The 27,900-nt window shown below is 36.2% G+C and overlaps 1 protein-coding gene across 1 annotated transcript in view; it reads left to right on the forward strand.

Annotated features, from left to right (window-relative positions):
- Window positions 1–19,425, forward strand: part of NUP37 (nucleoporin 37) — a 40,591-nt gene extending 21,166 nt beyond the window's left edge. The window contains exons 6-10 of the mRNA XM_081248390.1: window positions 9,550–9,640; window positions 15,845–16,026; window positions 16,514–16,564; window positions 18,593–18,686; window positions 19,166–19,425. Of these exons, the coding sequence (XP_081104516.1) occupies window positions 9,550–9,640; window positions 15,845–16,026; window positions 16,514–16,564; window positions 18,593–18,686; window positions 19,166–19,279 (532 nt within the window). The 3' untranslated portion in view covers window positions 19,280–19,425. The remainder of the gene's footprint in view (window positions 1–9,549; window positions 9,641–15,844; window positions 16,027–16,513; window positions 16,565–18,592; window positions 18,687–19,165) is intronic.
- The last annotated feature ends 8,475 nt before the right edge of the window (window positions 19,426–27,900 follow it).

Here is a 27,900-nt window from a genome sequence, read left to right on the forward strand (position 1 = left end):
CACTAAATGCTTGTAGCACCCAATCATTAGGACAACCAAAAATGTCCCCTAGGTGTTAGAATCCCCCCCTGTTGAGAATCGTTGATTTAGATAATAATAAGTGACCAGGCCCTATTCTAAGTGTTTTAATGATTTAAATTCATTTAATCCTCAAAAACCTTATTTGATAGATTCTCTCATTCAAGAAGTTTTAGTCTTTTTGTATTATTGAAAAAGCAGGTGTTCATATTACCTGTATGTTCTGATCAAAATCAAACATTATGTCTAGAGTAGACTGCTCTGGCCTTTTCACTAATAAGGTATTTTGCAAGGCCAGCCATGCTTTACTACCTTAGAGTCATCTCAGCACAAGAAGAGAGCCCTTGTGTTAGGTATTCAGTGAGTAAGTGGGTGAAGGAATGAATACAATTCTGTATCTGTCACCACATCTTTATTAAAAAGATGCCATTACCAAAACATCTGGCAGGAGATGTGTTTAAGAAAAGAAATTCCCAAGTAAATCATAAGATTGCAAGGCATTTGGCCTCATGTGCTACACCATTTCTTTCTTCTTTTTTTTTAAATTTATTTATTTATTTTTGTCTGTGTTGGGTCTTTGTTGCTGTGCACGGGCTTTTTCTAGTTGCGGCGAGGTGGGGCTACTCTTCGTTGCGGTGCACGGGCTTCTCATTGTGGTGGCTTCTCTTACTGCACAGCACAGGCTCTAGGCACGTGAGCTTCAGTAGTTGTGACACACGGGCTCAGTAGTTGTGGCACACGGGCTTAGTTGCTCTGCGACATGTGGGATCTTCCCCAACCAGGATTTGAACCCGTGTCCCCTGCATTGGCAGGCAGATTCTTAACCACTGCGCCACCAGGGAAGTCCCTACACCATTTCTTTTATGGTCCCTCATCAAGTCCACCATATACAGGTATGCCATATATACACATATATATGCACAGGAAAATACAAATACTAGTACTTCAAATTATGACCCAGCATCATCCAAAGAAGGTTAACATTATTACAATATTTGAGAGGTAAATAAGTGCATATTTAGAAAAATTTATTATCCCCTTCTTCCAGAAGAAGGTAAAAATGGTATTTAAGTATTTAATGGGTTAAGCTTATTATTTTAAAAACTCACTAATACAGAACATCTTATTCCCAGTCAGTGCCAAATAACAGATGTTCTTGTATATTAAAAACAGTACCGTTCTGTAAGAACAAGTCAGACCAACAAGTATTTGTTAAACACATTTAGTATAGCCAACATTTAGTACTTTGGGGGATACAGAAGAAATAGAAGACCCAGTACTCACTGTAACTACAAAGGATGTCAGAACTAAATCCATTTCCTCCTCCTCCTCCCCAATAATCTTCTAAAATATTAGATAAAATTTATGGTGAAGGAAAATTGGCTTTGAGAAACCAAGGAATTCTTAGTTTAAGACTAAAATAATAGAGGCATGTAATGTGCCATTCACTTTGTCTATGAAACTTGGAATATTAGTAGTTGCCATGTTCTAGCTGTCATCATTTTTAACAAGAATGGGAGAAAGGGTGGGAAATAAAAAATGATCTTTTTTTTTTTAGAAATATAACCAAATTACTGGATAAGGGAATACTAAATTACATATGATATTCACTAAGTCAGTAGTGTCATTTTTTGAAAATTATTACAAGAGAAAAAGAATGTTTATCAAATATCTTATATATATATCCCATGGTAGCTGAGTTGTTTCCATATCACTTCTGCTCATTTATATTTGAGTCTTCAAGATCCATAGTTAAGGCAGACTGTTCTCCCCCAACCCCACCCCAGTTGAGATCACAAAGTAAGTGATCTTTTTAAAAATAGTCCCTGGTGGCTCAGTGGTTAAGAATCCACCTGCCAATGAGGGAGACACAGGTTCAATCCCGGGTCCAGGAAGATCCCACATGCTGCGGATTAACTAAGCCCGTTTGCCACAACTACTGAACCCGCGTGCCTAGAGCCCGTGCTCCACAACAAGAGAAGCCACTGCAATGAGAAGCCCACGCACCGCAACAAAGACCCAATGCAGCCAAAAAATAAATTTAAAAAAAAATTTTTTTAATAAATAAAAATAGTCCTTGTGTGGGAAACAGAGAAAGAAAGGGACTGAGAGCCTTCTGAAGGTAAGCCAATGAAGCATTCCTTGGGAGATCAATCTCCATTTAGGAGCAGTTAAACTATGCCTGAATAATTACAGGTACAAAGTGAAATCAGAAGAATGTGTATTATTCATTATAATGTTATGGTTAAATAATTCCAGAAATAAAGTTTTCTGCTTGTCTTCTAAAATTCCCTCTAGTTTTTCATAGCATTTTGAATCAAGATCAATCATTGCATAGTTCTAATAAGAGCTTTAAGAGTGAAATAAAAGAGACAATTTGTGTTGAGTTTACCTCTAGTGAATGAAACGTAAGGATTCAATGTCTTTATAAAAAGCATTCAAAAATTCTAGTAAAACCTTTTGATCACATTTGCAGATCTTCTTTAATTCAAGGCAATGAAATAGTGTGTTAATGAAAGATTATAATAGAGTAAAAGTTATAAAATGATGAAAGAATTTTCTGAAATTTTATATGATCGTGAACTGGTAATACCACTCTCTAGTATTTAACTCTCTGTTCTCTCATGTGCTCTCGTAGATGAAATATAAAACCAGTACTTCAAAGTGTATTACCGTATCAGTGATCGCAGTAACTTAAGCTTGCTTTATGTAGCCATTGTGTGGTTGTAATAAGTGAATTGTATAAATGAGAATCATATCCATGAACATTTTTCAGGTTTATTTTGAAAGTCCATTTATGTAACTGTTAAAGAGTACCTTCCCTCCTTTATAGCATATAGTCAAATTTCAGCTGCCAAGTATATCAAAATTTTTCTTGGAAATAATGAAAGGCTAATATCTCCTGGGTAGTATTACTGGTGTTTGTGTTAAGGTTTATGCTAGTTAAAGGAAAAGTCCTTTTATTCTAAATTCCTTGAAGATGAAATAACTAAATACGATCTGTTTTGAAAACTACCATATGGTATTTCTTTGCAGTTGAAAGTTTAATTTTCAGGTTTATTTTTTTTAATCTTTATTGGCGTATAATTGCTTTACAATGGTGTGTTAGTTTCTGCTGTATAACAAAGTAAATCAGCTGTACATATACATTTATCCCCATATCTCCTCCCTCTTGCGTCTCCCTCCCACCCTCCCTATCCCACCCCTCTACGTGGACACAAAGCCCCGAACTGATCTCCCTGTGCTATGTGGCTGCTTCCCATTAGCTATCTATTTTACATTTGGTAGTGTATATATGTCCATGCCACTCTCTCACTTTGTGCCATCTTAGCCTTCTCCCTCCCCGTGTTTGTGGTTTATTTTTAAATATGACAAAATTTCTCACAATTCCTATCCTTCAAAAATCTGTTTGTCTATGTAAGTTGAATAAGATGTCAGTTCTCCTCTGGGGTGGCCTCAGGTAGTGTCTCACCTCTGTGATGGTAAATTGGTAGTTTCTGCTGCATTTGTTTATAGTTTTAAGAAAAAAATGAAGGAACAACATGTAAGCTTGTAAGATTTTTTTTTAACCCCTCCAAGCCTTCATGAAGATGTACAATAGTAGATTGTTTTCTGAACAGTGTAGTTGGTTTATTAGTGTTATATTTGAAACAGGCCACTTCCTGTCCCCTTCAAAACACACACAGTCTTTGATTATTGACTCTATTTTTGACTCATAATTTTTAATTATTGAAGGATAAAATAGTAAGCATAAGCAATTGTCTTTCATTTTCATCCTTATAATTCTTCTTACTCTCATCAGTAAAATTTCTAATAGTCTACTTCATTTATTATTAATACTACTTGCTTAGTAGTGTGAAGTATTTTTTTAAAAAGCAGAATTAGTCTAATCTTATTTCTGAATATATTTGAAATACATATACTGAGTGTACCCTTTGCAAAATTCTTATTTTATGCTGTCATGCCATTTTGTCACCTCCACTGTTAAAACTTTTGCCTAGCTATCAAAGTTTTCTGTAGTCTAAGCCACAAGCTGACAGTTTATTTACCACTGTAACCTACCATATCCCTATCAAGATTTGTCTACCTAATCCCTCGATTTGTGCATTCAATCATATGGTTCCCTACCTCTGAACTCCTTTTGCACTTAAAGCCAAATATTTTAGCACTAAATAATTTTGTAATTTGTTTCATCTTTCTTCCTATTTGTGTGTTCACTTACTTAGGAAATATACGACGTTTTCTCTTTTGAATTATCCATAGCATGATGAGTTACTTAGTGATCAACTACTAGGAAGTGGGGGGCAGGGGGAATCTTCATTTTGCTATCACAAGCTCAGTGAAAAACATGTTTCTTGTCTAAGAATGTTGGAGGTCCCTTTCCTACACCCAGTAACATTGTAAAGTGCCTTCTCATCTTTATAACTACATCTAGGTATTACTTTTGTTCTTGCTTTCATATTTAATTAATCAATACAGTGATTCATGTGATCCAGTCATATATTGTAGAAAGACTGTGGTTTGTATTTTTTGCTTTACCAGTTAAAGAGGGCCAAATGGATACAGATGTGTCATTTAATGTCATCCATCCCTTCTTTTGTCTGTGTTGTCATAAACATTTGGTAGCAGAAATTTCCTTCTACAGTGAACTCCTTAACAGACAATGAGCTGCCAATTAAAAATGAAGAACAAACAAATGAACTAGTATTGCCCAGGAAATTTCCTTTTGAATTTTCAGAGGGAACATCTCCCTCTACTAATTGTGAATGCAAAAGACCCTTGAGAATATGTAGGATATCCCATATATGCTAACACCCAATTTATGAGACCTTTTTGTTAACTAAATGGGACAATTACATTTAAATACCATGTGGTTAAGAATACTTAATGTTCTGCTGAAAAGCACTCAGCCTGAAATCAGGCAATAATTTTAACAATAAACTACCAAAAGTAAGGTAAATGTAATTCATAATCTTAGATGTGGATATCTCTTCACCCCTACATTTCACAACTAAATCTGAGAGTTCTACTTAAGACCACAGAGTTGGGAGGGGTGGAGATGTCTGTTACACTTGGATTCAAATTGTATCAAAACTCATTTTATTTATGTCAGCAGATTAACTTTACCTTAAAAGCTTTAGTTTTGAAATTTCCCTTGCAAACACTTGAATAGGTATACATATATGTTTTATATAGCTCCTGAGTTTTGGTCAAAGTAGTTTAATTTGATGTTATATTTTTATACTTTTTATAAAGGGTCTGTTATGTTTCCATGTGTTTGATTATGTGTGTTAAGAAGGTTATAAACCCTTACAGCTTTTATCTTTCTGTGATATACCATTTTCCTGAAAAGTATGCTTCTGTGGCTATAATTAACTTTTAGGTAATTTTATTTATGATAAACAAATATACTAGCAATAAATTTGGAAATATGAAAATGTGAATTTATGATTTTTTTTCCTGTTACAGTAGAAACTCTCTTATCTGACATGGTCCAAACCAGTAGTTCCTTAGATTAACGAAAAAGTCAGCAAACTCAGGAACTCATTTTAAAGGAATGTCTACCTACCTTATCTTAATATATAATGTGTCTATGAAAATTTGCCAGTTTGCCAGTCTTTTGATATTAGACCTAGGCTTGTTGTTTTTCTTAAGTTATGAGTCCATTGATTTGCATTAGACCTCTTTTTTGCCTGAACCACACCTAGTGTCTACAATGAAAACATTTGCTAAGCAGTAGTAATTCAAATATATCTAGATTTTTATTTTACTTGTTTTTGTAACTCTCATGCATACCTAATTTAAGAGCTTTTTTTTTTCATTTAGAAACTTACCTTTATTTGGTTGCCATCAACTTAGTTCCATTGAAACAGCTCTTTCACATTCATATCGTCAGCTTATATAATATTAACTATGTAATTACACTAATAAGCATGGGTTTACATCACTTACAAACAGCAGTTCACTAAGCAAAAAACCCATATTCCCTCGAGGTAAGCCTACAACAAATGCACAGGTGAGCTATTAGAAAGTAACCTTGTTCTTGTCAGTTATGCAGAGAGAAAAAGGAGTCTGTCAGAAGGAGGTCAATTAAAAGTCTTTACTATACATTGTGTTAAGTACTTTTTAAAACAGATGGAAATTTTTTCATACACAGATACATGAAAATAACTAAAATGCAAGAAAAAAGGGGGATAATTTGAGAAATCAGCCTTACAAGTAAGCCCAACTGAAAAGTTGTGCCTTTTGCCATTAAGACAAATGATACTTTTAAGATTGTTTTGTCAGAAAATTTGTCAAAGAAAGTTTAGACTTTTTCAGTTGGTGATTAAAAAGAAATATGAAAAAAAAAAGATAAATGAGGTACAGCCAGTCTGGAAACCTATTTCACAGTACCTGCTAATGTTGAACATATCTGTAAGCTATGATCCAGCAATTTCACGCCTAGCAGTTACCCAGCAGGTGGAGGTAGAGGGTGGGGAGATGTGGGCGTGTGTCTGTGTAAGGGGGGGGAATGGTGTGTGGGTGCCTATATTCACTAAAAGACATGTACAGGAAGGTTTGTAGCAGGATTATTGGTATGACCATAAATTAGAAACAACCTAAATGTCTGTCAACAGTAGAATGGGTAAACACATGGCAGTGTACTTAATTAATGGACTACTATGTACAGCAGTGAGAATGAACAAAATACAACATGCAACAGTGTTGGTAAATTTCACAAGATTTAATGATGAGTGAAAGATGCTGGGACTTCCCTGGTGGCGCAGTGGTTAAGAATCCACCTGCCAATGCAGGGGACATGGGTTCAATCCCTGGTCCGGGAAGATCCCACGTGCCGTGGAGCAGCTAAGCCCGTGCACCACAACTGCTGAGCCCATGTGCCACAACTACTGAAGCCCACGCACCTAGAGCCCGTGCTCTGCAACAAAGAGAAGCCACCGCAACAAAGAGAAGCCCGCATACCGCAACAAAGAGTAGCCCCTGCTCACCACAACTAGAGAAAGCCCGCATGCAGCAACGAAGACCCAACAAAGCCAAAAATAAATTTAAAAAAATTTTTTAATATATTAAAAAAGAAAGATGCCAGACCAAGAAAATACATTCCATAGTATTTTCCATAGGATTCCATCTTTATGATGTTCCAAACCAGCAGATGTAAGCTATGGTGTTAGAAGTCAGGATGGCGGGTACTTTTTGTGAGAAGTCAAGGAAATAGGACTGGAAGGAAGCACAGATGACTTCTGGAGTTCTGGAAATACTATCTTAATTTGGGTGCTTTCTTCAAGTGTATTCTCTTTGAGCTGTATGCTTCAGATTTGTGTATTTTTATTATATATGGTATACTGCAAAAATGTATCAAAAAAAGAGGAGTGTGACTTCATCTGATGGAACTAATATTAACTAGATGAGACATGCAGTAAAGACACAGGAAAATAAGTTGAGCTCCACAAAAGGATTTAAGAAGAGCTTAATTATGGAATCTATCAAAAAGAGAAATAAGACTTAACAACTTAAAGTGTACCATCTGTAGCTAATTTAGTTATGATAACTCTTTTCAACCCAATTTGTTGTATTTTGTGTATTTAGTACTTGGATCATGCAACTGCTGAAAATTATATAATAAGCATATAATTATAAGCTGTAAATCATTTTATCCTAGTCCTGGAAAGTAATTTGGATTACCCTCCTCATTTTTAAATCAGTTTCTGTTGGTGGTTTGTGTTTGGGTTTTTTTTCCCCCCAAAAATATGTCAGGTTCTGGTCAGGTTAAGTACTGTTTAAAAATTAGACTAAAATTTGGCTCATTGGACAGGAATATACTTCATTAATTGACCTGTTTTATAGAATATCTTTATCCATGTTTTTTTAAATGTCTTTGGTTTCCTTCATTTGAAAAGGAAAAAAATCATGAAAATATTCTGTATGTATTTATTCACTATAATAACAAACAAAAATCAAATACATGTTAGAATAAGATCAAAAGAATGGAGCCTTTAAACCATTCTCATGGGATTCACTGAATATGCAAGACAAATTTCTGCTGTTTCAAAAGGGGTAAAATATATGCTAGCCCAGCACTTTATTATGTAAAAGGCAATAGAGAAGAAAGAAATATTCAGTTGCTGTAACTAATAATCTTATTTATTGTGGGAAGTGAAACACAATTGAATAAACCCATGGTAAATGTGATTCCCCTCTTCAATTAAATTGTAATTGTCTCCCTGTATACAGATAAAAGTGTATGCTGCTAAATTATTTAATCAAGTAGATAATCATTTTTAAAAACATCTTTGTTAGTTTACATGTAACTAGGATATTTCAAGATTGGAGATCCTGTAATTTCTATAAAAAGGAAAAAATTTTTAAGTGATGTGGTTTGGCACAGAATAGTAGTGGCATTGTCCAATAAATATGTCTTCTTTCTTTGAAATAAAAGTTTGCCTCAACTTTAAAAACACATTCTCTAAGTTTCTTGAAATTGTTTTATGGTCCCTAATGAGATATGAACTATAAAACCTAGAAGAAAAAGTCCAGGGCATTCTAATGAATGCATTCGGTTCTTAAGGACCAGACTGTGTGGGCACTTTGCCAGCCACCCATCACCTTCTGTCTCCTGCCATGCTAACTCTGTGCCACACTCTGTACCAGTGAGATGTAACAATAGCTGAGTGTGAAGAATGAGTTAGAAATGAGCAGTCTGGTTGGGGAATAGGACTTCTTACAACAGAGCCATTACTGAGACTTCTGAATGTTGATCTCCACTCTGGGTATGGGAAAAAAGATTGAGACAGAACTTGCGTAGGTTGGTTGTTGTTACTATGGATTTGTAAGTATTGAGGAGAGGGAGAGTAGGAGGAACCAGGTGCTTGTTCCTTCAGCCCTTCTATCCTTTAATCTGGTAGCTAGCAATCAAGGCCCCTTTTGAGAAGAACTGGGAGAGTGAGCCAGATCAGAAAAGGTAAAAGATAAGAAGTAGCCCCTGGCATGGGAACTCAAAGGCAGAAGGAATAAGCAACTGGGAAATTACTATCTCCCTAAATTCACATCACTTCATACTAGTTTCTTTATATGCTATTTTTAAAATGGGAGCACTGGGGTAAGGGAGGGGGGTACAGGTGTATGTTTTAAGCACCCCTGGTAGAAATTATTGTTAATCGAAGTGACTGCTGAAGTTGGAATGCAACCTGATTAGTGACCTAGAAACTTCAAGATCCTGTCCACAAAATAAGAGTTCATGAATAATTTAATTTGGTTACTGTGTTACAGTGTTGCTGTACTAGATTAATTAGAGAGAAAATGCATGTGACTGTTTTTCCATTATTGAGTGTGATAAAACTTAAATTCTTCATACTACTTTTACATATTCTAAAATAATTATAATTTTGTTATAATTTTCTTTAAAGGATATGCTTTAAATACAGATGTCTACCCTGTAATCTCTAGTTGATAGCTTTGAATAAATTTATAGAAATTTCATTTTTTAGTAATTATCAAAACTTTAACATTCTACTCCTATTCTTTTATTAGGATTTGGAACTTGGAAGGAATACAGACAGCTCATTTTGTTCTTCATTCCCCTGGAATGAGTGTGTGCTGGCATCCTGAGGAAAGTTTTAAGGTTATTATTTATAACTTAGCTTTCTTCTGTCAAGCTGAAAAGACATATACATGTGTAATACTTGCACACATAGAGGAGAAAAATCAATGACTTTTTCCACCTCAGAGACTCTTAATTGGCACAAATGCATTTGGATTAATCTAGAACCTTAAAAGTTCTCTGCAAGTAAGTTTTTATTTGACAACCATCATCTATAAATGGCATTTATTCACAGTACACTTTTCATGCCCTCTGATAGGTTATAATATAAAAACTAATGCCTAGACTAACTAGTAAGCAGTATTTGTTTAAAAAAAGTTAAATCGATGCTATTAGCCATAGTGTGTAAACAGAAAGCATCAGTGGCATAAGGCAAATTTGACCTAGCTGCAGTGGTGTTCAATTCCTATTCATAGTAAAGCTTTCTAAAATTCAAAAATATACTGTGAGTTATTATCAATTGACCTTAATTTAATTTCATTGAGAAGATAGGAGCCATTCACCAAGAGTTCTCTCATTTGCCAGTATCTTCTCTTGGGCATTGCTCTATTTTATCCTTCCCTAGGATCTAAGAAGTTGCCACGTTCATCTTCTTAAAGTTAGTCCTTCTGCTGTCTAGAGTTCACGTTAGTTCTTAGGCATCCTGCTTTTCATAGCCCTCTAATGTCTTCATACTTCTCCGTGACTCTTTTCTGTCCTCATACTTGCACAAAAAGGTAACCTTGATTAATCATGGCAGAAACTTACATAGTACCTGTATATGCTTGGCTCATTGTCAGCATTTCATATTAAGTTAGGCCATTTAACCCACATGGCAACCTTATGAGATGGGTAATGTGATGATCTCATTTTACAGATAAGGAAACCAAAGCTCAGAGAAGTTAAGTAACTTGCCCAAGTTCACACAACTACTAACTGGAAAAATTGCCATGTGTACCCAAGCAACCTCCTCCATATGTCTTGTTCTTAACCATTACGTTCTGTTTCCCCTTTTTAGTCTATCTTCTTCACACCTTTTATTTCTGAATATTTGAACCCATCACTTACACCTCTTAACTTCAGTTCCTCTTTCCCTATCCTTTGATCTAACTCTTTAATCTTATTCAGTCTCCTCTACTCTCTCAGAAGTCATCAGTGACATTTTTAACAAATCCAATGGGCTTTTCTTCCATTCTTAGTCTCAAGGCAGCTTTTTACACTATTGATCACTTCTGCCTTGAAACCCTGCTCACTTCGTCTTTAAAGCTGCATTATTCTAGTCCCCTTAAGCATCTATGCACGTATATTCCCTTTTTCTTCCTCCACTGCTAACTCTTCTTTAACCACGTATTTGTAAATTGTTGTAAGGGGTAGTTCTCACCCACATTATACCCTTTATTATAATAGAGGATAAAAGAATGAATAAAGTCCTTGTCATTGAGTTACACACTGACTTATAAGTAAGAAAAACGTACATACAGTTACACAGATTTTAAGTGTTGGAATCAAAATCTTGTTAAGTAGAATGATGACATAAGTTTTAATCCCATCTGCTCACAGCCTTCAAGATAACCCTGAGCCAAGATGTCCCAGACTACATAAGTGTGTTCTCTGGGATTCCATGAAAACTTGTTTCAGGCCTGTTGGATAATTTATCAGTAGAATTATATTCTGTATGTGTACATGAGCGCAGTTTTCTAATATATTCATATTACATATATAGGGATTATTTCCATGTGTAAGTAAATGTTATTTCTGAATCCAGGTCCTAAATTTTATGTCTAGATTTCTCCCCTGTAGCAGTGAGTCTACTTGAAGCATAATCAAGGAATCTACCAAAATGTTAATATTACCATGTTTAAATATCATAGGCTACTTTTTAAAAACTGTGACCTAAAAAAAAAACCCCCAAAACTGTGACCTAGTTGAGAAATGAGGATGTTTATTATAACCTCTATCCCCAAACTTATATCTTAATTTATGGTTATTTGAGATCCCTTTCTTCCGTATGCTTTAAGTTCATTTCTATTATTCTTCTATGTAACACTGAAATTTCACCCCACCCCATCTCCTTTTTTTTTCTTGTTTCCATGACTTCAGAATGTTGGGAAGTCCCTGCTCTAAATCACATCAACTCAATATCCTGAAATCATCTTTGGTATCTTCCTTTCCTATATGCAAATGTTTCCAGGTCTTTTAAGTTTTTCTCCACTGTCACTACAATACATTCCTCTTGGTCATTAATGTGTATTCCTCACCTTTCTATTCTCACAAGTCATCCTTGCCAATCCTTGTTTCTAAAATCTTTGGCTCTTCAATCTGATTCTTCTTGCCTACTTTAGTTAGACTGATATTTATATATCAGTTTCATCGTGTCACTACTAAACTCAAAAACCTAAAATTACAGAAAGGCAACACAGAGTAGCAGTTAAAGGTATGGACTCTTGAGTTAACTACCTGGAGTCAAATCCCAGTTTTACCAGTTACTAGCTGTATGATCTCTGGCAAGTTACAAAACCTCTTTCAGTCACTACCTTCAGTTCCTCATCTTGTAAAATGGAAGCTCATGAAGATTAAATGAGTGAACATTTATAAAGTCCTTAAAAGAAAACCTGATACATAATAAGCACTCAGTCAATTTCAGCTGCTTGTCGTTGTTGACACTGTTATTACTACTGAAACAATCTAGTGGTTCTCATTGGTCTGCCATATCAGATGAAGCCCAGAATTTTGTTCTGTTATGCTTGGTCTTGATGAGAATGAGGGAGCCAGAGAAGAAAGAGATGGGTCCATGATCACCTATATCATAAAATTCTTACGATAATCTTGTGAGATATAAAGTACACAAAAGAGCCATGTAATGTGGAAAGCACAAAGCAAACACTAGCATTTAATCATAAAGTTATAGGGAATTCCCTGGCAGTCCAGTGGTTAGGACTCAGCACTTTCACTCCCGGGGCCTGGGTTTGATCCCCAGTCGGGGATCCCACAAGGCGCGTGGTGATATATCATCATCATCATCATCATCAAGTTACAAAAGTCAGAAGATCTGTAGAAGCGAAGCTCTTAAATCCAATAAACCACAGTTGGAGCTAGGATTTCAGCGGGTAGTAATAACAGAAGCAAGCATTTAGGATGTCATGGGATCAGAGAGTTGGGACTGAGGACATCCTTTTCTCTGACTCTAAGAGAAAAGAGGTTAGAGCCGCTAAATGAAATGAGGTGTAACAATCAACATTTGTTGAATGCTTTCTCAGTGCCAGAAGCTGTGCTGAGTACTTCATGTAAGTTCTCTCATATAATTTCACAAATACTCTCAGGTTGGTAGCATTATTCTATCTGTTTTGTAGGTAAGAAAACTGAAGCACCAAAAGATTAATTTGCCCTAGATCACACAGTCACAGATTTGGCCTCAGTCTGATTCAAGTGCTACAGTGTTTCTTGCTATTTGAGATATTTCCCCTGTGAAAAGTCAGTACAAATTACTGTTTATGGTTCTGAGAAGTCCTACAAGAAGAATTCCCCTGTAATGTTTTTAGATCCAGCAATTCTGAAACTTAAAAAAGTAACTTTTTTTTACTCTATCTGCTCTTTCAACAGCAACAACAACAACAAAAAAGTCACCATTGAGCACAGTTTTAGAAACAGTAAATAACCAAAATAAATTTTTTTTGCTAGAAAGTAGTTTTCAATCTGACTTCAAACTATAATAGCTAATGTTTTTTGAGTGCCTACTCTGTGCTAAAGCAGTTCTAAACGCTTTAACATGTACAGTTGACCCTTGAACAACATGGATTTGAACTACACAGATCCACTTCTACACAGATTTTTTTTCAGCAGTAAATACTACAGTACTAAATGATCTTTGGTTGATTGAAACTGCAGATGCAGGAACCATGGATAGGGAGGAACCGCAGATACAGAGGGCCAACTATAAGTTATATACAGATTTTCAACAGTGCAAAGGGTCAGTTGCCCTAAGGCTCTCCCCACCTTATTCAAGGGTCAACTGTATTAACTGGTACTATCCTCCCCAACAGCCCTATGAAGCAGATACTGTATTAGCCCTGTGTGCTCAAGATCTCATAGCTCCTGAGAGCGGAAACAGGTAGCCTGACTGAAGAAGCTGCACTCGTAAGCTGCCATGCTTTATTGGCTCTCCTGGCTTGGCCCTTCCATCGTTCATAAGTTATACCTGAAATTCTCAAGATTTTTATAGACAGGCTCAAAGTCTCAAGTATTTTTACTATGTCCAAGTAAGTCTTCCTTGGTCTCCTCCCATTTCCCGTCCTTCCCCACCCTTGACTATACATAGCACACCAGACCACTTACCAATCTTGATAATCTCGGCTTGTAGTAAGGAACATGTGCACTGTAGTTAGACCTGGGTTCAGACCTGAGTTCAAATCCAGGCTCTGCCACAGGCTAGTGGTGAGATCTTCAACAAGTTACTTTAATCACTCTGCACCTCAGTCTCCTTTCTGAAAAATGGGATTAATGATAGCAATTTCCTCAGATAGTGGTTACGAGGATTAAATAAGGCAGGGCATGTAAAGCTCAATGTTGCACTTGTTTTTGTTGTATATTTGTCATTGACTTCCTGTTATTGAGAATAGTTTTATTTATTTTTTTAAAGATTTTTTGAATTGGACCATTTTTTTTTAAGTCTTTATTGAATTTGTTACAATATTGCTTCTGTTTCTTCTGTTGGTTCTTTGGCCCCGAGGCATGTGGGATCTTAGCTCCTCAACCCGGATCTCACCTGCACTCCCTGCGTTGCAAGGCGAAGTCCTAACCACTGGACCACCAGGGAAGTCCCGAGAATAGGTTTTTTTTTTTTTTTTTTTGCGGTACGCGGGCCTCTCACTGCTGTGGCCTCTCCCGTTGCGGAGCACAGGCTCCGGACGCGCAGGCTTAGTGGCCATGGCTCACGGGCCTAGCCGCTCCGTGGCATGTGGGATCTTCCCGGACCAGGGCACGAACCCATGTCCTCTGCATGGGCAGGTGGACTCTCAACCACTGCGCCACCAGGGAAGCCCTCCGAGAATAGTTTTAAATTCCACCTTTTCTTTTAAGAATCCCCTAATTTTAAAGACTACCCATGTACTAAATAATCACTGCTTCTTTTGCATCCCACTGTATTTCGCCTAAAATTATGATCAGTTTTTTTTTTTCATAATTCTCTTCTCTAGATGGAAAGTTTCTTGAGATCCAGGATCATGTCTTTTACCGTGGACTTCTGTTGAACGTAGCATAGTGTTTTATATATATGTGTGTATACAGTAGATCTTCATTATCCACAGATTCCACACTTGCAAATTTGCCTACTCACTAAAATTTATTTGTAACCCCAAAATCAATACCATCATACTTTGACAGTCACAGACATGCACAGAGCAACAAAAAATTTGAGTTGGCTAATGTGCACATTCCCAGCTAAGGCTGAATAAGGCAGTACTCTGCCTTCTTGTTTTAGCTCTCATACTGTAAACAAGTATCCTATTCATAGTCTATTGAGTGCCACATTTTTATGCTTTATGTTGGCAGTTTCTTTCACTGTGTAAAATGGCCCCCAAGCACACTGCTAAAGAGCTACTTAGTGTTCCTAAGTGCAGGAAGGCTGTGATATGCCTTATGGAGAAAATATGTGTTAGGTAAGCTTTGTTCAGGCATGAGTTACAGTGCTGCTGCCTGTGAGTTCTGTGTCAATGAATAAATATATATTAAATAAGACATCTTTAAACAAACACACAAGATTATGTATTGATCAGTTGACAAAAATGTGATCAGAGACTCATAGAACTGAACCCTTTAATTTCCTTTAGGATCAGTGGTTTGATACCCACTAATTCAGTGTTTGCAGCAACTTTATAGAACCTTACCTACTGTGAATAACTCGTGTGTGTGTGTGTGTGTGTGTGTGTGTGTGTGTGTGTGTGTGTGTATGTATGTATGTATAATTTATCCAGAATGAATCTTTAGGCTGATCTCTTCTTCCTGGTGACCATACATAATCATTTAAAATTGTATCCAATTTTCTTATGTCTGTCTTTTGCCCATTTTCTATGAGATTTTTACCTAGGCTTGTCTTATTTCCTTTGCATTTGATCTCCAATTTGTAATATATGCAAATGTTTACATTTTACTATATGTACGACATTGAATCTCTGCCTCCTTCTCAGATTTAGTAAATTAGGTGGTTAGTAAATTAGGTGGTTGAATTTTCTTTATTTTTCTGTCTTACAGTTGATGGTTGCAGAGAAGAATGGAACAATTCGGTTTTATGATCTTTTGGCTCAACAGGCTATTTTATCTCTTGAATCAGAACAGATGCCATTAATGTCAGCACACTGGTGCTTAAAAAACACCTTCAAAGTTGGAGCTGTTGCAGGGAATGATTGGTTAATTTGGGATATTACTCGGTCCAGGTACTTCCTTAGTATATTTATCTATTACTTACCAAAAAATCAGTCACTATTGCTATATGATCCATTGACCCACTCTTCTATACCTGGGCCACACTATAGAGCAAAAACAAGTCTTTCCTGTAGAAGGGCCAGAGCTATGGGCTTTTATGTAACAGAGATGGCTTTTACAGATTTACTTTGAGAATAACAAAGAAAAATGGCAGAGGAGGAGATCTTTGATCTGAGCAGTGTTTACTTATGTTTAAAAAAAGAAGAAGAAAAAACACTGCCCCTGTTGAATGATGGTGTTCTGCAATGGTTCTAAATCATGTTTATGTCTTTATCATATTTCAGCTATTTTAATTCAGTGCTTATTTGGAATTTTGCCACAGTTTACATACCTTGGGCATTGTGTTCTTTAAAGAGAAAATACTTTTTAAACCTTAATTTAAGTCCCTCTACTTAAGAACAACACGTAATTCATAAAACATAAAATATTATCTTTTAGTTACCCTCAAGATAAGAGACCTGTCCACATGGATCGAGCCTGCTTATTCAGGTAATGTACCATTTTTGTTGGGGTTATAATTTCATTTTCTGAATTTGGCTAGTTTGCTCATGCTGCACCAACTCCTGGAATACTTTCCCAGTCCTCTCCTTTGCACTGATTTTTTTCTTTTTCTCTGATTCTTTTATAAATGGATGTTTTACTTTCCTAACTAAGTCTTTGCTTTTGTCTTTTGGTCTGGGTGAGAGATTGTTTTCCAATATTTTCTTTGAAAATTTTTATAAAATACAAAATGTTGCCATGCCACCTCAACAATTTGGACCATATGCTTTCTTATTTTTTGTGCTGATAAAGACGTAAAATGTAGATGGACCCACGTTTATGCATATGAACTACGTTGTTGTTCTTTAAATGAGAACACACTGGATATTATATATCTGTGACCTTTTTTCCTTGAAAATTAATGTACTTGTTCTTTTTCATTCATTTGTATGTAATACTGCATTGTATAGTGTAGTCATTAGGGTGCTTTCGGCCTCAGGAAAATTTACTAACAGAGACTAAAGTCAGTAGAACATTTATTATATACTGTATTTCATCAAATCTAAAATAACCCCAATAAAACTGTAGAACCTGGGGACGGTATTATTTTATGTATTCCTAAGAAAAAAATATATTCAACTAAATGTAAGAATGCCATAGATTATAAGATGCATCCTGATTTCAGAGATGTGAGCAAATACACATTTTAAAATCAACAAACTTTAGATTCACAGACATAGAAAACAAACTGGTGGTTACCAAAGGGGAAAGGGGTGTGGGGGAGGGATAAATTAGGAGTTTGGGATTAACACATACACAGTACTATATATAAAATAGATAACCAACAAGGACCTACTATATAGCATAGAGAACTATACTCAATATTTTGTAATAACTTATAAGGGAAAGAAATACTTATATACATATATGTATTTGTAACTGAATCACCGTTCTGTACCCCTGAAACTAGCACGATACTGTAAATCAACTATACTTCAGTTTTAAACATTTTTCTTCCAGTTGCTAAAAAGAAAATCAACAAACTATGGTACCTAAGTCTGGAGGAGGTGGCCTGAGGATTGGTTTAGTAACTCACTGATGCCATTAAGAGTTCAGACCTTTCCCTCTACCATCCTCAATGACAGGCTTTGGCTTCTTGCTTCCCAGTCACAAGATGACTGCCAGAGTTCCAGGCACCGTAGCCTCATACCACATTGTCCAAAATAAGAAGAGATGAAGGAGAACCCCTTTTATTGGGGATTGCTATCTTTGCCTTACACCAGTTGTGTCTCATCCCTTGGGGTTAGATACACTGTGCCAGAACATAGTTGGGGTTCAGTTAGCACAGAAAAAAGGCAGAATGGCTGGCTGTTGGACAAGCAACTCATAATGTCTGCCACACATTAAAATAATAACTAGACTTTAGTGGGGTTTTTGTTTGTTTGTTTTTTGTCAAGGAATCTTTTTTTTTTCCCCCTTGTACCTCCCCTACTGCACTTATTATGGTGCTGGGCTTGTTGCTGGAGGTCCATTAACACTTGATCATTCATTATATTCCAATATCTGTGATGCCTTAATACTTGAATATTTAAACATCTATATATTCCAGGTGTTTACATCATTCCAAGGAGTTTAAACTCATAAGTTTATCACTAATTTTAAAACAAATGTCAATAAGAACATTAAATGTATGGGGTTTTTTTTAATGTACTGTGAAATATTTTCTATCTGTCTGATTCCTTGTTTGTATCTCCCATCATACTGTCAGCCTTTTCATTGTAAGAAAGGAACTGCTAACCTTGTGTAACTTTGTAATTTAACAAAGTGGCACATGATAAGCACTTAATAAATATTCACAGAATGAGAAAATATTTATAGCTAACTTCCCTGGAATTCCCAGTCTGATTGTAAAGCCATATTATCAAATTTTGTGTTATAAAATTATCATTTTTGTATAAAAAGAAATAGCCAATCTTAGAAAAGCGTATAGTTGTCTGTAGGATTCTGTACTGCTTTTCATCCTTTGTCTTTTCTTAGGTGGTCCACAATTAATGAAAACTTGTTTGCAACCACTGGTTATCCTGGCAAAATGGCAAGCCAGTTTCAAATTCATCATTTAGGACACCCTCAGGTAATGTGGAGATGTTTGGTGGCATATGTGGTTTTAAATTTGTGTTTTCTACTTTTCTCCTTATAGCCCCCCAGATTTGTAATGTGTAACTAAAACATTTATGAATATCTATTACCTGCTTAAATTGGAAAGAGAAAGCATTTTTTGATGTTTAAATCACCAGTGGAAACAGGCTTTTTGCCAATATTCATGTAAGAAACATTTTATTTCTTCTATTTCCTTCTTCATTTAAATGTAATAATTTTGCTTGCTTGGTTGGTTTAGACTGCAAAAATGTTTGAGTCTGGACTGCACCAATTATTCATAGATTATTTGTATCCTTCTAATGTGTATTTCACATGAGGGAGCACATTTTTTAATTCTGTTTCCACTAAAAAAAAAGGTGAATTTTCAATGCATTTCTTATTTTTGAAGGGTAGTTTTTATTTATTAATGTCGGTAATGTATTGAGCTTCTTTAATTCTTCACATATTCTGTAGCCCATCCTCGTTGGTTCTGTAGCTGTTGGATCTGGCCTTTCCTGGCATAGAACTCTCCCACTATGCGCAATCGGAGGAGACCACAAGCTGTTATTTTGGGTGACTGAAATGTAAAATAAATTTTCTGTGTACCTAGATCCATAAAACTGTATTTTTAGTACATATTTTGGAGAATTCCTTATTTTTGTATCAAATATATACTGTAAGATCTAGAAATGTTCCAATTGTTGCCTTTTTTAAATAAAATGTTGATGGTTTGAAAAATTATTTTCCTACTCTATTCTGTGTATTTTTTTTTTTTTAGTCATCTTTAAGACTACAGTTGACTCAGCAGCTCTAGAAAAGAGATGATTAAGGAAACATAATGCTTTTGACTTTATCACAGGACTTTCCAAAGTGTATCCTATCTTCTATACCTTAAATACATACTGTTTTCCTAATTCTCAAAGACACAAACATTTACAAAAGAAAAAAAGGTCTCTCCTTTCAGTGTTACTCTGGAAATAGTTGAATGTATATGTGGGGATGAATGTATATGCATTTTTGTTAGCAACCTATATGTGTAGGGGTCTTATTAAAACTTCCTCAGTAATTACAAAGGATGATTATTCAATTTAATATAAGAAATGATTCTCAGTTTCTTTAAAATGTGACTCATTATGTAACTCAACCCTGTTTATTTACTATACGCAAATTCCTTTTGACTGGACCTCTCAGCGTTCTCAGAACATCTGGTATATGGGATAAAGCTTACCTTGAAAAATAACTTATGATTTAATACCTTTAACAGCCTCCGCCTTTTATAAATCTTCACCATTCTTACCAAACTTAAATGTTTTTGAGATGGCACCTAGTGGCAGTAGAACTACATTCAGTCTCCTCAAGATCATTGAAGTAAACATTGTGTAAGACAGCCATGTCACATCATGATCTAATCAGAAGAGTATAATAGAGCTAAATAAATTTCTACAAACTCTGCATTCATGCCAGTTAATGCCCTCTCTGAAGTTGCATTTCATGCTGTAAAATGGAGATATGAATCACTGTCTCATGAAGTTACTGTGAGGATTAAGTGAAGGTGAATGAAAATACCTAATATGTCTCTCACAGTTCAGGGATTTGTATGTATTATTAATTTTTTCAGAGATGGATGGTTCTTGTTTTTGAAGAACTGGAAATTTATTTTTAATAATGCCAATAAATATTTTTTACTCAAGTTTTCTATTCATAAGATGTCTTAAATAAGTATCTTATGAAATCAAAATTATCTTTAAGAGCTACAGAATTGCTGCAGGTAATTTTTTTTTTAATTTAGTAAAATTTTGTAATCATGTAAATGTTTGGTATAAACTGTTGTGTGCATTAAATTACAGATGAAATATTGTACAGCATAGCAATTCCCGAGTTAAGTATTTAATACAGTAAAATACTATTACCAAATATTAAAAAATATTTTCTTTTACCCCTTCATAAGCAGATTTTGAACTTAAGGCAAAGGTGAGGGACTTTTGACGTCGTTCCCTTTAACAGTCTCTGTGATGGGACAGAGAACCCTAAAAGCATCAAGAAGGGGCAAAGAATTTGTAAGAATTTGTCATTTCAGGGTGTATTTCAAAAGTGACAAATTGGGCCAGTATATTTGAAAATTGTCTTTTTTTTTTTTTTTTTTGAAAATTGCCTTATACTTAGAAAAGCTGACTTAGGAATTGAGTGGGCTTAGGAGTGGAGATTGGAGAAGGGAGTATGTTGGGGCTCGGCTATTTGGGTATCTAGGAAATCCTCTGGAAAAAGGTTTATAAAAGTTGTCTGATGAAATTACCCAGTGGAGCTACTGTCTTAGGGGACAAACGGGAAAAAAAACTGTAAATACAATTATGCCAAAGAGAGGCAGGAAGTGTTACCCTCAAAGAGAGAAAATGGTGGTTACATTTGTAAATTAATGTGACTCTGAGATAAGACAGTCTCAAGAAATGAGAGGAATGTCTTTAGCTCTTAGTTTCAGGAGTGGTATACATTTTATACTGAGTAAGCATTGAGAATTCTAACCTTCCTTTCTTTAGATCTCACATATAGGCTATCTGATGATTTTCCAGCTTCTACTTTGTTACTAAACTTTAGTGTGTTCAATTATCTTAAATGGTATAATGATATTCTTCTTCCTTAGTAAAGTTTGTTCTTAGTTAACTATGTTTAAATTAGACTGAAACAGGAGGAAATGTTTAATGGGCATGTAATTATTGGTCATCACTTCTAATTCCTGATAAATAGTATGAGATCTGATTGTGTGTATGTTTGTGTGTTGTAGTTTTTCCTTGTTTGTTTATAAATGTGCCTAAGAGGTTTTTCTTCTGTTGAAATCGTTTTCCTCAGGATTGCTTCACTTACAAACATTTTAGAAAGAAAAAAATGTTGTGCTTATGTTCTAAAACTTGTGTTATTTAGGACTGTTGAAGCAAAAGTCAGGATATCACAAATCTGCAAGATGTCAGAACTAAATCTACTCTTTCAAAATGATGGGATCATAAGTCTCATTTTATTTTTATGATTTGGCTTGTATGTTGTGAATATTTCAATGTCTCTCCCATGCCAAAAACACAAAATCGCACACCCATGCTCGCCAATTTGTTTTACTTTGGTAATTTGTGACTACATATTGACACTGACCTAGAAATGTTCCTGTTGCTGTTTTAAATCTCATGTCAGTGGAGAAGAAATTGAAATCTGGTTTGCACATTTGTGTCTGGTTTTTTGTAATTGTCCAAAATCTGACATTATCCCAGAAATGCTGATTGGGAAGTTATGAGACAGTATTGTGCCCAAGACTAATTTCTGAAGAGAGAAAAAGTTATTTGCTCCAAATTATTCCCCATATTTTTCTGTAGCTCAAAAAAATAAACTCAGTTTAACCCAACTTTAGACCATACCAGTAATACCCTTAGTTCTGGGCCCAAATAAAATATTTTAAAGTAAAAATGACCATTATGATGGTCCATTTCCACATATTCCTGGTAAGAGCCTGGTCAGGTCCTCAGAAGCAGCATTCTGTTCCAGTATATCTTTATTAAGCTGTTGGTATGCTCAACAACAGGGACAGGAGAGAACACTCTGTTTCTTTAACACCTTGCTCATTCAAAAACATTTATTTTTAACAAGGCATTGGAAAAGAATTTCAAAACAGCTAACATTTGTTTCTAATTATACATTTAAAGAAATATGCCATATAAAACATAGGTAGAAGTTTTGTTATTATTAACATGGCTTTAATTTATAGCAACCATTTGTTCACTAAGCACAGTAACACAACAAAATAATTAGGATATCAGCTTTGAGGATCTCATTTCACAAAAACAAAATCGAATACACATTTGATGACATATCCATTACTCAAACTCAACATAACCAGTTTCTTTTGCATGCATGGACACAGACTTCATGGGAAATTGAAAGCATTGAATCTTCTTGCTGACCTTTTCAGCTGTTCTTTGAACTACCTTAGTAAAAACAATTGTTGCCCTTATGAGGATCAAGTTACATTTGCCTGGAAATTTCTTTGGATGAGCTTATTTCTGTTTAACTCATGTCTTTGTTATAAAGTTGTTTGCCTTCTCCACTAACTTTTAACAGAATACACTACCTTGGGACTTGTCACACTTATATGAGCTTATAAAATCCATATGAACAATGGTAAGTGAAAGGGAAGGCCACCAGGTTTCCCAGCCTTTGCAAACAATTTGAGTAACCCAATAGATTTAAAGATGTACGAAATAAGCATTTCTACCAACTGCATTTTTTAGTGCTATATTGAGTTGAGTGCCTATTTCCTTCCTTTGTAGTAAAAGACAATAAATGCTGCTGGTCTCTTCCCTTCTAATGGTGGTTAAACACAAAACTTTGATCTTTCTTATAAATACAGCTGTTGTCTTATCACTGAGCCAAATCCAGACAAGATTAGACTTTGGCCAAAATTAAGGTTAATCTCTGCAACCATCTCAAGAAGAGCTTTCTAATCCTGTTTTAGGAAATCTCTGTTTTTGAGACAGTGTATAAAGGAAATAAGCCCCAGACAACTAACCTCTAAAATAAGCCAGAGGCAACTAATGATAAATTATACTGTGGTGATAAAGCAGGTAGAAATTGTCTAAACAGAGTAGTTCATTTTGGTTCATTTTTACTTAAACTATTACTGTAAGAAATGAATTTCTTAGTTGACTAAGTTTAAACCAGACCAATATAAGTTATTTTTTAAAGAACTATCTACCATCTTTTCTTCCTTTAATGCTTCTTTGGTTAATTGCTGGTTCTTTCTTCCACTAGTACTAATGAAAACTAGATGTTTACCTATTACAGATAAAATAACTCAGGTATATTTTATCATAATAATTGTATAATAGCTTAATTCACTTTGGTTTCCAGCCTACAAAAAAGGGGGCGGGGGGTTCCCATTAAGATTTAGACTCTCTGGAGTTTTAAATACTTCGCTAAATGTTCTGTAGGTCTGATTCTCCTGAGAGTTGGACACAAGTGCCTCAAGCTGTGTTGTGAATAGCTAATGTTGCATTTCTCTCCAAATTGATGTACCATGGAGGACATCTGTGCAAGCATCCCTCACTTTGAAATCCATAGAGTTCTAGTAAGATTTCCCTGGCACTTAATTTTGAGCAAGTACGGGATCTGATCTTATATACAGCTACATCAGAAGTCTCACCCCATCCTGGACCTCCCCACCAAATACATTAAACCCCAAACCCTTGGAGCAGTTCTGAAATTCTGTCAGTGTTTTTGACCTATTCCTTTCCCTATCATTCCATCTACCACAGTAGCTGTGTTTACATGTGTGTATAATCTTTACAAAACCTGGGTCCCAACCTGTTGATGGCAAATAACTGGGAAGATATGAAATTATTGAAAGGGTTTCTCAATAGTCATATTACCACTATCATAATCCTTTTTTCCTTAGAAGCTATGAACTCCTGGGGTCCTGAGATAACATAGACTGCCCCCAAATTAAACTGCCCACATAATTCTAGCAGACGTTGACTTCAGGTGTCCTGCCGTTCCCCACATCCTCCCCCAAAACACCCATTAACAGGTAGTAGTAGGAATCAACCTGCCAGTGAACCCTTCCCTCCAGTTCAAAGAGAGTGGCTTTTGAAGATCTCAGTCGGAATCTTGAGAGGGTTAAAAAGTTCCTTCATGTCAAGGTGTGCCTGTCATCTCAATATCTATTTTGTGACCCCAGGTTTGGCTCTAGTTCAGATGAAAGCCAGAATACTTTAATTATTCCTGCCTATGTAAAAAGTAAAAGGCAAGATTTTCTAAAGCAATATATTATAGGAAAACTAATAGAACCTGGCCTGGAAAATACTGAAATACTATCTTTGAATGAAAATTTGGGATTTTAAGATGAATTTCCCAATATAGTTAACCCATTTCCATTTAATATTCCCATTTTAAATCCTCAACAATGCATATATATTTGTTCAATGATATTAGATATTGAGCCACAATCATCTGGGGTTCCTCAAATTTTTTTCTATTAAAAAGGGCTTCTCATACTGGAAAATATTGTGAACCACCTTCCTAGACTAATTAGCTCACACCCTCCAGCCCCAGTCATTTTTAAAAAGGTGATAGCAAAGGTTCTAACATCATTTTGAATTCTAGAAACAAGGCTACAGGAAGAAATGTTTATATTGAACCTACAGAGTAGTGTTAAGTGATTTTATGAGGTTGTGATTCAAAATAACCTGACCTCTTTAAGGAGTCCAGGTGCTGAGTCATTTACCGAAACTGCCAGAGGAGGTTAATTGGAAGCAGCTGATAGTGGCATCATTTGCTTTTTTTTTTTTTTAAATAAATGGAGAAGGTTATTCTATGAAGAGGACAGAGTACTACAGAAGATGTACAAAGCAAATGACTGAGGCCCACCTCATTTATACCCCCACCAATGGGGAAAAAATCTGACAGTGAATTCCAGATAAAATACCTTGGCTCTATAAAAATAGTAAGTTAGTTCCAAGAAGAGTGATTATGGGTGACATTTTTCCTTCCTATGCTTTTTTCTTTATGTTTTCCATAAATAAATATTTCACTCTTATAGTAGATTCTTTTTTTTTTTTTTTTCCCGGCCACACTGCTAGGCTTGCAGGATCTTAGTTCCCTGACCCTAAGAAATCCAACCTGGGGCCCAGCAGTGAAAGCGCTGAATCCTAACCACTGGATCACTGGATTGCCAGGGAATTCCCTATAATAAATTCTTAACTTAAAAATAAGCAGATACTGCTATCTATCATATGCATGGCTCTGTAATAGGAATAAAGGAATATAAAGAAATGGAAACTGGCCTCTGAACTCAAAGAAATTACAAATAGGTTGGCAATACCACATGGTCACAGTGTGCTAGGTATCAAATGAGGGATGAAAGCAAGGAGCTTTATATGGATTAAAAGAAGTGGCAGTTTAGACGACACTTGGATTTGGGAGGGGCACCAGTTCCTCTAAAGCGGGGCACCATGTTTTAGGGGTTATTAAAACAAGAGGTTTGATTGAGAGTCTGGATGAGGAATGATTATGAGGTAGAAGATAGATGGGCCTCTGGGCCAGACAGCTGGTGGTTGTCAAGTGGAGTAAAATTGAAGCTTTTTTCTCACCCAGACGCTCCAAGGACAAAGCTAATGGCAGAAACTGAGCTCTGCTGAAGTAAAGAGATAAGGTGCCTGCTCCTGAGGTCAAGGAAAACTTCCCTGTTTACACATGTGCAGGAAGGCTCCTTGGGGGTCAAAAAGGGAGGGGGCGCCACCCCATAATATTTGTGGACATGCACCCACAGGCCTCTGCAGTGGGATCCATCTTAGCAAAAAGTTGCACAGACATCTTGGGGAGGGTCCTAAGACCAGTCATGTGTGAAAAAAGAAACACCGTAACTGGCCAAAGATAAACAAAGACCCGGAAGGACTGTCCTATATAAGTGATTTAAATCACCTCTTTACTGGGCTCCTCCTCATTAGGGGGGGACACCCACACACTTTCTTTCTGGGTGTGTATTTCTCCCTTGCTTCTGACTTAAATAAATTGTTTCTCTCTGTGTTGTGTCTCTAATAATAAACTTTGTACCTGTTTTGCAGTTTTTGCCTCCTTGAAACATTTTTGCTTTCCAAACGGGTAAGAATCAGGGAACTTTGCTTCTAGCCTCTAGCCCCTGGTGGATTGGTGGCTAGGTTCAATCCCTGGACAGGGAAGTAAGATCCTTCTTCAAGACTACTGTCCCTCCTAGAACAATTAGCCTCTCCCTCCCAAATACCTTCTCCCTGGTTTGCATAGCCAGGCAGCTACTCCTTCCCCTCTGATCCCTTCTTGAGAAACTGAATGAGACTCTACACCTAGGAGTGAGGTGCCTTGCTGAAACTATTACCTGTAAGGTCACATACTGAAGGGTGAGTGTTCTGTGTTTTCTTGGATTCTGTAATTGTCTTTTTAGCATCTATTCATCACAGGAACAGTTATATTAACTATATTTTCTTAATTTCTGTATCCCTGAAGCTCTGGCATTTGTGGACGTACAGACCCTGGGAAAGACTGCCTCTCCCAGGGCTACCTAATTCCCAAAGATAGTCAAACAATTTACTTGGAAGCATGTTTTTCATATGCAAACCAACCAGTCCAACCCATTACCCCCAACCACCTCCTTATCTAAATTCTTCTACATCAAGCCAATATTTCCACTGCCCTAAATCAACCCAGGGCCAGGTACAGACAACAGGGACAACTCCTATGCCCCAAAGCCCACTGGAATCATTCATACCAGCCAATTTTCACCTGTTTCTCCTGCCCTAACTTGCCTTTCCCAAAGAAACGCCAGTAAAGGATCTGGCCTAGGCTTTCCCCTGGTTCCTGCTTCTGTCTGCCTCCTAACCAAAATCTGGTGTTTCCCCTATGGCCTTGTGTGGCATGGTAGGTCCCCTTCTCTTGGGAAATGTGAGTAACACATTCTTTCAATGGCAATTACCTCTTTGTCATCACTAAGTCATCTCCATAAATTAAAGTCCCTGGGTACAATGCAGCAGAAGGACATTTCCCCACCCCCCTTAAAGAAAGCAGGCTTCCTTAGTCATTAGGTTATATGCTGTTTTATTGGGGACCCCCTAACTGTAAATATCTTCAGATCTCTTCTCTTGAGGTAGTCCACTTTTTAGGGAGGAATCCTGTCTGCTGCCTAGAGGACATAAGCCTACAACCCAACTTTCAGAGTGAAGTTAGGAAAGGCACAATTAAAAGAAGGAGCCTGAAACAATTTATTTTTAACTAGGCTAGATTATAACTAACCTAGAATGAATAACTAGGCTAGAATTCCTTTACTTAACCAAGTCCCAATAGATGATTTGTATCACTCCTGAGGGATGGGTGTAGCAGGGATAGGAGACATTTAAATTTATTTTCCCACTATTATGAACCAACACTATACCCCTCTAACTGTTCATCCTGAAGCAGAGCAGGAAAAAAACCATAAGAAGCCAATGATCATCATTCCCCACCCCCCTACCCCCCAAGAACTGATTCATGATAAAATTAGTGATTTTCTAGTTATCTGCTATGAAAAGAAAGATAACTATTAACAAATTCTTAAAACTTTAAAAATTTAATGGATATATGCAGGTGGCATTTAAAGTCTCCGCCCTTTGAAATCAGTATTCATTACAATTCACTTGTTTTGTCTCCAAAATTCACTATAGTAAGTG

Source organism: Mesoplodon bidens (genome assembly GCF_964165515.1).
Source record: "Mesoplodon bidens genome assembly, chromosome: 11".
Classification (NCBI taxonomy): domain Eukaryota; kingdom Metazoa; phylum Chordata; class Mammalia; order Artiodactyla; family Ziphiidae; genus Mesoplodon; species Mesoplodon bidens.